General features: G+C 39.2%; 1 protein-coding gene across 3 annotated transcripts in view; it reads right to left on the bottom strand.

The window, feature by feature from the left end:
• Window positions 1-12,115, bottom strand: part of myo7aa (myosin VIIAa) — a 59,058-nt gene that overhangs the window by 42,966 nt on the left and 3,977 nt on the right. For 2 of the 3 annotated variants that reach the window (XM_005947622.3, XM_005947623.3), the window contains exon 1: window positions 9,072-9,690. In XM_005947622.3, coding sequence (XP_005947684.1) covers window positions 9,072-9,170 — 99 coding nt within the window. In that variant the 5' untranslated portion in view covers window positions 9,171-9,690. Of the gene's footprint in view, window positions 1-9,071; window positions 9,691-10,215; window positions 10,284-12,115 lie in introns of those variants that run through there. The other variant, XM_042214232.1, reaches the window with a different exon arrangement.

The following is a 12,115-nucleotide window of genomic DNA, read 5'->3' as shown; positions in this document are numbered from 1 at the left end:
GGGGGACTTGTAAAGTTGTTCCTGTTTTGGGGGGTGTGTCATCGTTGTCTTTCAGCATTAACAGTCCCCTTAACTGACCAGCTCAATGCTCACGAAGTTTAACTGAAGCTTACTCTGACTAACAATTATTCCCTTAGTGTGTTGAGCAGTGTACAACACTATGAGGTCTTTAAGATACTATTGATGGGGGCTTAAAATTCAGCTCTTTGTACATGAGCAGGGGATTTTAAATTAAATTCTGGATTGAACAGGGAGAGAATGAAGAGAAGCTAAAATGGGAAGCATGAGTAACAGAAGTATACACACATAAACAGCCATGTTAAAAACGTAAACACACATGATCTCTTCAGATGACCCATGAGTCAAAAGTGACCCAGAACAGAAAACCATGCATAATTATTTTAACACACAGTTCTGCAGTATTACATCAACATTCTTCTCATGTATAAGAAAAAAGGCACACGTAAATAACAAAGCAGGGAGCAACACAAATGCTACAGATAAAAGCCATGTAATTGTGACTCATGAGACTTAAGACACAAGCAGTGTCAGCATACCGGCAGCAGAGTGCTGTGTTTCATCACAGTGTTGACGTTGCGTATCAGCGCCCATTTGGCCTGATCCTTCTCATAAAGCTCCACATAATCCCGACGCTTGAACATCTTCACGTGCACAGTGAAAACTTACTTACAAGCACGCTCACAGTTATATCCAGAGGTAACGGTCTAGAGGCGATACCCACACGTATGAGAGGAAATGTTTCGAAACTGTTCAGATGTTCATTGAATTTTAGTTTCTTGCAAAATTCTCCAAAATCTTCAATGTTTAACGAACGAAATCCCTCCCAGATCACAGGCACACATCACCTCTGTTTGAAAAATAATTCCAAGAAAAACAGGTCGAGTATCAGTCCTCTTACAGTCAAACAGCTCTGCCCAGACCAGGGTCCTGTTTTCTGACCTTGCTGGATGTAAAAACTTCAATAAAGAAATCAATTTGAAAATGTGCAGTAAGTTTCCACTGTAACATTTTGGGACCAACAATCCTCCTGCTCTCTCGCTCTCTCCCAGACTCTCTACATCACATTTTGTTAACCCATCCCCTGCTGCCCATGGCAACCAGGTGTCACTTCCTCCTCAGGTGTGTCCTATGGTGTTGGATTTCTGCCTAGATAAGCCCACTGCAGGCTCCTACTGTCATAAATACGCTGTAGTCACCACAGGATGCATCACATAAGTAAAATAATGGCCTTTCACTTTCAGCTTAAATTTGAGAGGAGGGTAGAATTTGGTCATTTCAGATGCTGTCACGGTCCTGAGTCGGTGACCCAGTGTTTTTGAATTATTAATAGTCTTTGCTTTCATTATTATTTAGAATTTCTAGTCTCTTAGTTTCTGTGCCTCCTGTGTTTCATGTTTAGTTACTCTTGTTTCCGTGTTTGTTCCGTCTGTTCCCCTAACCAGTCATACTCCATGTCTGTGTGTCTAGCCTTGGCTGTGTCCCAATTCAGGGGCCGCATCCTTCGGAGGACCCAGCCTTCGGCGTCTATGTGGGGCTTGTCCTTCGAAGACCGAGAAGGCTGGAAGTGTGAGGCTGTGAAATTGGACGGTCTAGCCTTGAGATTTGCAGCTGTCTCGGTGGAGTTTAATAAACTCAGCTGTCTGCGCCTTGCTCACTAAAGTATATCAGGACACTGGAGTAAATTCTCGACCATCTCACACTTCTGTTTAATCAGTTTTCTGTTTGACGTTTATTCAGATGTGTGAAAACTATAACTTTAATCTCAGCCAAACCGATTTACTCAGGAACAAATGAAACACTGAAAAAAGCCAAACTAGCATTTTTAAGTTATCTAAGTGATTTATATATCATGTTTAACCTGAGTAGCGAAGGACTGCGCAGGTCTGAAAACAATGTGCCGGGAGTCCGGTGTTCTCGCCGGCTCGAGTGAGCCTTGACCACCCAGTCAGCTATCCAGCTGGTGGGTAACATGTAATATGTGATGTCTTGATAAATCCAGCAGATATTTGAAGTTTACAAACCTACTTTCTTGAAAATATCTTAAAAGTTTATTTTGTGACCCAGAAAGAGTAATATTTCAAACTCTTTAGTCGTGCTCCTCCGCCATTGCTGCATTTTAAAAGTATTTTTATATTATTATAAAAATATTATAAATAATGATTTAAATAAAAAAGTATTGAAAATAGTAATAAGAGTAATATTAAAACTATGTATTTGCCGCCATTGTTGGAAACTCGAATTTGCTGGACCACGCTATGAATTCTGGGATAGGTTGGGCCACGGACGATACACCCAACCCCCCCTGAAATTCAGCGAAATGAAGAATGGGTCGGCCACATTTGGAGCAGCCTCCTAATTGGGACAGCCTTTGTCGCCCGGCTGTGACATAATCGGCCAAACCAAAACGGATTAAAAGTTTGCACATAAATAAATGACGAGTGAAACTTGCCCAACCACAAAGAAACTCGTTGAAAAGAGATCTGATGAGATCTCTTTGAGATTTGTCTATAATGTTAAAGGTAAAAAGTAGCTTTTGAGTTGTAGGAAAAAATGTCTCTTTGCATCTAAATTTGGTGAAAATGAAATGACTTACTGTTCCAGACTTACTCCAGAGAACAACGTCTTTGCAAACAAATAAATGTCAGATTAAAGACAGACCTTTCTCAATGTGAGGCAACGCTGCTGACTGCTTCATCACTGCACTGCATCAGTATGTGGGATCAAAATGTTTTTACTGTCCAGAGGCTTGTACAAGTAAAATATCTGAACGGACTGGCATAAACTTTGATATGAATAATAATCTGTCCTAAATGACCCACTGACCCAGACTTTTTTAGTTTTGAGTGGATGGGTGGAAAATTTAATTAGCTTCAACTCTAAAACATCCTGTCGGCCATTATTATTGTTTTTGACGGTTTTCATATTGGTTTGTTTATCTTCTTCCTCTCCAACTACAGAAGAATGCCAGCCGTGTTCAGCATGAGACGTGAGCTCTGACTCAGGGGCGAGTGTGTCACCATGAATAGCTGTTTGAGTGTGCGTTACATATAAGTCACTTTAATTAAGTAACTACTCCGTCTAGCCAACTGAGCCACCTGAACATTACACCACCAAGCATCTGTCACACACACACACACACACACACACACACACACACACACACAGAGGCTGAATTATTTAACACAGAGGATCTGTTTGGTGTCTGTCTGTCTCTTAGTTTATATTTCTTGTTGTGTGCCGCTCTCTTTCACTCCAGCACTGAGATCAGAGAGCTTTTCCACAGATGAGTTTGTTACTTGAACAGAAGTCAAATTACACGACTACAAACAAAGTTTAGTAAATATTATTTCTCACATGCATAGACTAACATAAACATTTTTTCTTTAAGCAAATATTATTATTATTTTAAAATTCCTAAATAGAGCGATTTTAAAGACATTTTGCAGCCAATTTCAGCATTTGCATTGCATTTCTATTTCTCCATGAATCTGAATATTTCCTGCATCTCTGTAACACAGTATAATGAAGTTATCTGATGCATCTATTCCAATGTCTCATCATGGTGATTCTGAAAGTGTTGGGAGACTCATTTTCTTTGTGACTGTTAAATGACTGTTAATGTTAATGTGAAGCTATGAAAATGTTTTTAAAGAACTATAAGATGAGACAGATTTCTTCCTTGAGTTTGTCCTTTTAGCTCCGCTTCATCAGTTCACCTAACAAGCATTTATTTGGGCTAATGGAAGAAACTGGAGTACCCACAGGAAACCTATGCAGGCACATGGACATGTACAGAACTCCACAGAGAAAGACCCCACCCAGGCAGTGACTCCTTACTGCAGTGGGTTATACATCTGCCTAACAAGTGAAACACAAATAACTTGGCAGCTGCTCAAAAAACTCCCAAAATCAAATATGTGGATCTACCTGCTGATAATGTGAGCTTCCCATTTAAATACCAAAACCAACAATTCCTCAAACCAGGCTCACACTGGCCTGTTGCCCAGTGTGAGCTGGGACAGGCTCAAATAGGCCCTGTAACCATGTTTCAGGGCAGTATTCCCCCCATGGCAACCCCCAGTCTCACATTAACAGCTTTATATAGAAGTCATTCAGAGATCAATGAAGCCCCCAGGTCAACTAACCAGACAGCAAATGGGGACATGACCCACTGAACAGCACCGGGAAGCTCGTGTGACCAACCAGGATATAAAACTCTGTGAGCCACACACTTCATTCTGCACAGTGTTAATACTGTAGTAATCTCAGACATACAGTTTTCAAGTTTTCACACTGACACCCCACTCAAAGCTTCTGTTTACAAGAAGCAACCAGTCAGAACAAAACTGTCTTAAAGGGAGAAGGAGGGAAGCTTGTTTCAGACAGAATAAACTGAGAGCCTTAAAAATGCATAGAAATTATTATTTTGAACTGTGAATCATGCAAAGCTACTTTAGAAGAGTCAAAAAATAAAAACTCAGAGCAGAAAATTAGCAAAATAACTTGATTTAAGGTGCTTTAAGGAGGTCTGCAGGTTTAGAAGAAACCATTATATTTATAGAGAGCATCTTTTCTGTGCTTTTTCAGTTGAGGAGAAGTTAGAATCAGGCAGTCCCACATGGAAAAGTTATATATAAATCTTATAAAGTTTGTATCTGTCTTGTGGGAAACTTGTATGAAAGCATACAAGAGTGAAAACAGATATAAGATTCTTTGAAAAATTATTGAAATGAAACTTGTATGTTTTGAATACTTACTAAAAAAATATATGAAAGTGGCCACTTTCATGAGTGAATCATATAAGCCTTATATGATTCACTATATGAAGTCGGCCACATCTGATGCAAGTCTTTATAAGTTTTTTCTATTTCTTTTCCATATGTGGTTGTCTGGCCATCATAAGAAATAACATTAATTCAAGCAAAACATGTAAATTATTAGTACTTGTCTTCAAAGATGATTTAAAGACTCAAACTGTTGTCAAACTTGAGCTTCTACACAAACATGAAAAATATGTTTTGCCAAATGGGTCTCGTCTGCAGACACAGCAGCGCATTATGTCCTGCCAGTTCTGTACTTTTTCCAGTTTACATGAGACTGTAGAGTAAACTACAACTTCACTGATACAGAACACAGACTCATGAAAAGCACATACGCCCTGACGTCTCATTCTTTGGACAAACGTGACTGAGACGAGCCACACTGATGTAATGTCCATGCTGCCTGCGGTGGATGGGTGTGTGTCATCACCTCTTTCATCAGGTAAATAATTCAGGCCTGACATGAGCCAGGTACTCACTTGCAGCTGCTATGCAGGTGTCTCCTGTGTGGAAAGGTAACAAAATGCAGATAGAGTCCTCTGGATGTCAACTATGAACCACGGTGTCCCCACATACTACCTGTATGAAAACAGTTATTCCTGTTTCAAATGATAAACTATAACTGTACGTCATTCTGCTCCCCGTTCTTTTAATGGGGTTTAAATTTTGTAAGTGACTTTGTAACAATGCTTTTGGTAAGTAACCCACATTTAGTCTTTTCCTTGAATAAAAATGCAAACAATAAAGAAAACCCTGCCCGAGGATGCTGACTCCTGTCACACTTTATCCTCTAAACCACAAGATGTCATTTTATCCCGTCATTTATTGACTGACATGATGCATAACATGGGGTTCTTCTCACAATAGAATTTTCCTTGACTTTTAGGGCAGCAAGCATTAAGTAGCTTTGATATCTGTTATTTGAAAATGTGTCTGATCAACAAATTAATGTCACAAAATCTCTTGTCAATGAGATTCTTAGTCTAAAGGCTCCGGCTAAGTCACAACTGTAACTGTTATGCGTCTTGTTACTTTCGAAGGTTCACTTCAAGTTACACAAACTGTTTCCAGAGTGTGTGAGTATCATCTCACCACTGCAGACTGCACAGCGTCCGTCTGAACCTCTTCTTCAGGTGAGTCTGCCCTCTGCTGGAGTTTTTGAACATTTTAGTACCAGTTAGTCTGAAACTGTAGCTGCAGGTTACGTTACTCAAATTGTCAACGCTGTCACCAGATCTCAGTCCAGTAGAGCGCCTTTTGGGAGGTGGTGGAATGGGAGACTCACATCGTGGACGTGCAGCTGACAAACATGCAGCAACTGTGCGATGCTGTCATGTCAAAATACACCAAAATCTCTGAAGAAGGTTTCCAGCTACTGGTCTATGTTATTAAAACAGTTCTAAAGGTAGGATGGAGTCAAATCAATGCTGGCAATATGTAACTAAAGAAGCCACTGAGTGTGTTTCTTTAAAACCTTATTTAACCATTAGGGGAACTTTTAGGAATTAGAATATATTTTGTGAGAATTTCCTGGTCGATATTTGCAGCATTAACCTGGCATGATGTCAACAGAAGGAGAAACCAGAGCTCCTATAAACGATAACCTACATAGTGACGAAGGGCCCCAAACCTAGGACACTCTTCCTGTGGGGTAAGAAAACTTACACACGAAAACCACACACTGCCGATACAGCTAAACAAGCCTCCTCACATTTTGATTATATGGGAATAAACCAACCTAAAGAGACATTCGGATCATTGCAGAAATCCTGAATAATCCAATAATTTAAGACAAAGGCGGACGAGACAGTTATTAAGTGAATATACAAGCAACAAATGCATTTACAGCTAATTTGCATTTAGATTGGAGTGACAAATCAAAGGTCACAGGATGAGATATGGTGATATGCTAATTGTGCCATAAAATCATAAACAGGCTCTTCTTTTTGCATCAATGAACAAATAAAAGCCCTCTGCAGCGAGCACACAGAGACTCATATTCTCCCACACACTGTGGATTCTCCAGGTGCCACGGACAATCAGAAATGGAGGACAAGCTTGTTGTTGCCACCTGTGGGCAGCTGAATGATTAAACTTTGATTTCCTGCAGAGACAGGACAAAAAAGGGGGAGCTTAGATTCCGAATTCCAGGTTTTTTATTTGTACTTGTGAAGGAAGTGCTTAATATTAATATGTGATTGGAAACTTAACAAAAAATAATTTTACAAAATTTAAATTGTTTAATGTCTTGCACCTTTGCACCTCCTACTGGCCTTGCAGTGACAGTGCAAGAGACTGTGAGTTGCCTGGGATCAACCGTTCATTGTCTACAGCTGAGAAGCTGTGGATATGGTATGCTTCAGGTTGTTTTCAGAGGGACACCACTTCTTTTGAAGAATGCCATAAAAGCTAATATTTCTTTGGCAAATTTAAGTCATTTATCATTCGTCTTTTAACTCCATTTTTGATCTTGTCTAGATGGTTAATGCATCGTGCTCATCAGGTGGGCTCTGGCTATGCCTCTAAGCTGAACTGTTTAATGTTTCACGTACCACATATTAGCATTTTATCACATCAAGTGAGTGTTTTTACACAGCCACTCTGATCAAACTGGCATTCTTAAGACCCAGTTTTAGAGGCCTGCTTGGAGATATACTTGCAGCTTTAGGTGTCTTGTTACCCTTTCTGTGAAAATGGTTCCCTAGAAGTTATGCAAGCTCTCTCCAGAGTCTGTAAGTATCATTTCACCACAACAGTGTCTGTGTGCAGGTTGTGGTCTGCCCTCTGCTGCTCTGCATGAAAGTTTTACTACACCTCTGTCTCACAACTCAAGCAGGCGTGTTTGGTAAAGAGCAGATATCTCTGAATTATAGTCTATCACAACTACTGGCGTCTGTTTGATGCTCCCGTAAACATTTAGGAGGTTGATGGATGTTACTACTTTCACCAGAAACAGAGAACTATAACAGAATTACATAACATTATTAAAACACAACATAATTATAATATAGTCTCATATCTAATAGTTTATAATCTTTTTGGATGGATAGTATTATATGGACATAAATGGGTTTTTAAAAAATAATTCTTCAGCCCATGGCCACGCCCACTGTGTGCAGCCAACCACAAATAATGGATGTGTGCCTGCTGATCTGACATCACAAGACAGCCATCTTCACAGACCCCAGAGTTTCCCACAGTCTATGAACTGAAGAGCATCGTTGAGAGCAATTCAAAGAGGCTCTTTGTGGCTTCACAAATCAATAGCCTGGTCTTAGGCCCCGGAGCAAGTAGTTTTCGTCTGAGGATTGATTCGTTTAAACATCTGAGAACTGAGCACCTCACTCCCCAACACCTCCCTTAAACTGTGAAGCTTCAGGATGGAGGACGTGCAGTGAGGTATGGGGAAACAAGGGGACAAAGGAGGTCATAGACAAAGAAGGTGGGATGGTGATTCCTCAGCAGGTGATGACTGATTGAACACAGAACACAGATTCTCCTTGGTGTTAATGTGATGGTGCTTCAAAGTGAAAATTTATCCTGAAATCAGCAAACATATGCTAGATAAATGGATCGTTTCACATAAGACTCTTAAGAGATACCTGAAGGTCTTGAAACACTGTCATCGAAGGTTTGGGCATGGACGGAACAATTTTTTAAGGAAATAAAAATGATTAATCGCAGATCACCATAACAGTACAGTGGACAAATAATGTTAAATGTATTTATTTAATGAAATCACGCTTCAGTTGGTGTAACATGTGCTCCAGCTGATATTTAGAAGTAGACCATTAATTAATTAGAGCTATTTAACGTAAATAAACACAGGTTGGGGTGAAAGAAGCCAAACAAAAAAGCCAAAATCCTACAAGAGCATTTTGTACTATGTAGAAAGGATAAAATAAACTATGAGAAATGTCAGAGAGATTTATTTGATATGTACATAAAGTGTAATAGGAGTGATCTTCTATGTGTATGTTTTTAAGCAATGATGCCGTTGTCTCAGGTCATGTGCACCGACTCTCACTTGGACTACTGACCCAACTCAGGGCTTTATAGGTCACCATGTGACCTGATCACAACGTTCCCTCTTAAACTTTTAAAGAAAAGACTCAAAACCTCTTATTTTTCTAGCAGCAGGTGATAACTCGGCATAAACTAAAACACACAGCAATTTGTGTTTATAAATGACAATCATTCAAACATCCCCTAATTGGACCTGAAGTTTACCTTGATGAGGGTGGTGCATTTGTAGCTGAGGCGGCGTATGTTTGGATCCCAGCCCTCCAGCGCCCAATCAGATCCCTTCCTGTTTATTTTCATTGCCATGGTTACCACATTAACACCTGCATACTGCTCATCTACAGAAAATCCTTCATGTTTAAAAAAAAGACAAAACTTTTTCAAGCCAGATTTGACAAACGACTGCTCATCGGGACTTTTCCAAAGTAGAGTAATAAAAAAAATATGTACATAAAAATTCCTTTTTCCATGTCGTCTTCCAGATTCAACAGTTGCTTTATTCCACGGTCGAAGTAAAAATGTCCTGCTCCTGAATTATTTCCCCCAACTGTCTGTTTTTCCTCCTCACATAAGAACCTAAAAAATGTATTCCACTGACTGAGTAAATCATGCCAACTCTCCTGTTTAGTTTGGTTACACCTTTGCAGACTGGATAAAAGTCAGAGTGTGTCTGACGAGACAAACATTCACAGAAGAGATGGGTGGCGTATTATTCAATGTATTTGCTTGTTCTGTTGGCTCGCCCCATTTGTGCCTCTGCAGCAGGGGAACGCTGTCAGGGCTCATTAGCTGATCAGAAAAGAAGACAAGTTCAGCAGCGCATTAACTAAGTATCAAAGAGGTTGATACAAAAGTAGTACACACACACACACACACACACAGCATCTTGTTTGATTTGACTGGTCTCCCTGTTTACAGTGTGTGCATGCTTTTTAAAGAAAGAGTAAATAAAGTGGGAACACTGTAGCTTCAGATGTTGTTCTTTCTTCTTTCATTATTTTGTGTCATACAGTATATGTTGTTACAGTGGTGAATGTTTGTGTTAAACATGACAAAAGCTTCACATGAGGTCAGCTTGCATGCCAGTCCCTCTGTGCCAAAAGCTCCAGCTTAAGAGTACTCCAAATGCTCTGTTTCATATGTTTTACTCTCATTTCTGTCTGATGTCACTGATTGCACGTATCCATAGTATGTTCATCGAAAGTGCACAGTTTAGCCCTACTAACCGAACCGGCTGTTCAAATCATGCAAACCTTTTGTAGTAGAGTGTAACAGTGAACGATTTGGAGCTGGAAAGGAGTGTGTGTGTGTGTGTGTGTGTGTGTGTGTGTGTGTGTGTGTGTGTTTTCACCTGCTGTAAAATGACCATGGCCCTGGTTTTTATCCTTATGGTTGGACATCAGCAGTCACCTGTAGACTCTAATGAAGAGAGTGAGAAATAGATTCATTTATTCAGAGTTTGCTTTAAATACATGGAAAATGATAATGATTCAGATCATCTCACAGTGAACTCATCATTATGTATATCATTATGAATTATAAGGTTTTGGGTCTGATGTATAATTAGAAACAAACAGAATAGACAAACTGTATTGAAATAAATAGAGACTAATACAACCTCCACCAATATAGCGGTCTTAATTTGTCAACATGGCGGCAGGTTGTAAAGTAGTGCCCGAACATCTGAGAAACTACAATGTTATAAGCTGCCATACTGATTAATTATAGAAAGTGCAGAGGCCTTGAAAATTACTTGTTCTCATTTTCAAATACTCACTCAACAAAGTGATTAATAAAACACTTTTATTAATCATGTATCAGTAAAACAGACGTTCACTGATAGAAACCTTTATAAAGGGCTCCAAGGGGAAAATAACTACTTACAAATGGCACAAAAATGCCACATGAAACTTTGCCAAAGTTCATTAAAAGAGCCTAATGAAAACTGGCAGTGCATTCTACGGTCAGATGAACCCAAAATAAATGAATCTGGGTCAAATGAGGTCCAGAATGTCTGGCACAGATGAGCTTGGGACCATCACTGTGAATGCATAGTGCAAAAACATGGGAGAGTGAGTGCTGGTATGAGTGCAAAAAAACAACAACACACAGCAGAGGCACCTGAACAGTATTCTGTTACAGTAAACGGGATAACTGGGTTTGTTCTTTTCAGGTCACTCGCATGCAAACAGTGTTCATGCATGTGTATCTGTGTGCATGGGAATTAGTCTTAATAAATTATTCAGGCTCCTCTTGATGAAGCTTCAGGCTGATCCTTTGACTTTTTGACGTATGACAGCTGCAACACCTCAACCTCATTAGATGCTTTGTTTGGGTTTCTCTTTGAACCGCAGCACAGCTTGAGTTACACCAGAGCTCTGAACAGAGCCTGGTTCAACCTTTAAGACCGCCATTATATCAAATCTAAATGTTCTCCGGTGAGTCAGGTGTGCAGTGTACTTCAGACAGGATGTTGTTTGATTTGCCTTCTTTTCATTCACTTCAAAAGTTTACGTCACAAACATTTAACATCTTTTACCAAACTACCTCTAATTGTCTAATTTTAACTTTGTAGTAATCAGTGGTTTTTCTATTATGGTGTTATTATGGTATAGAAAATGTCTTCAGTTTTATTCTTTATTTTGTTTATTTTTATAGAGCTGGGAGGAGCTTTTTGGATTGGTACGTCTACATAAGTGACTAAAATATTGTCACCTTAAACTGAAGCAACAAATTCCTGTCTGAAAACTGAACTTAAACAAACAAATTAAAAACTAATGAAAGGTACAAAACTTTCATACCTATGACCTCAAGAAAATTAAACAAATAAATAATATTGTAATATTTTCAAAAATAAGCAGGTAAAGCCATGAAATCTTTAGCACTTTTGAAAGAAAACATTACTGTAATAATTGTCCAAGTATAAAATAAATGCTTTTTGAATAAAAACTGTTATCAGATAAGTCTAGAGGAATAAACAGAAAGCAGGAATAATACAGCCAGTGTCAGCCAGACTACAGGGTGTAAATTGAAAAAGAATTTAATTCCAGCTCGATGTCTATTGTTGCATTTAACTTCTTTTGTCCTTTGTTTCTCGAGTCTCTCTCCCTCACTGACCTTTGCTAATTCTTCCGGGACTTTAAAGGTCACAAAAATGGTCTAATAATAACAACAGAGAGAATTACCATCACATACATGTCATACAAACACATGAAATGTCTCTCTCTCTCTCACACACACACACACACACA

Source organism: Haplochromis burtoni, unplaced genomic scaffold (genome assembly GCF_018398535.1).
Source record: "Haplochromis burtoni strain Fernald_Lab_line unplaced genomic scaffold, NCSU_Asbu1 Contig_536, whole genome shotgun sequence".
In the NCBI taxonomy this organism is placed as follows: Eukaryota; Metazoa; Chordata; class Actinopteri; order Cichliformes; family Cichlidae; genus Haplochromis; species Haplochromis burtoni.
This window is presented reverse-complemented; position numbering and strand designations above follow the sequence as displayed.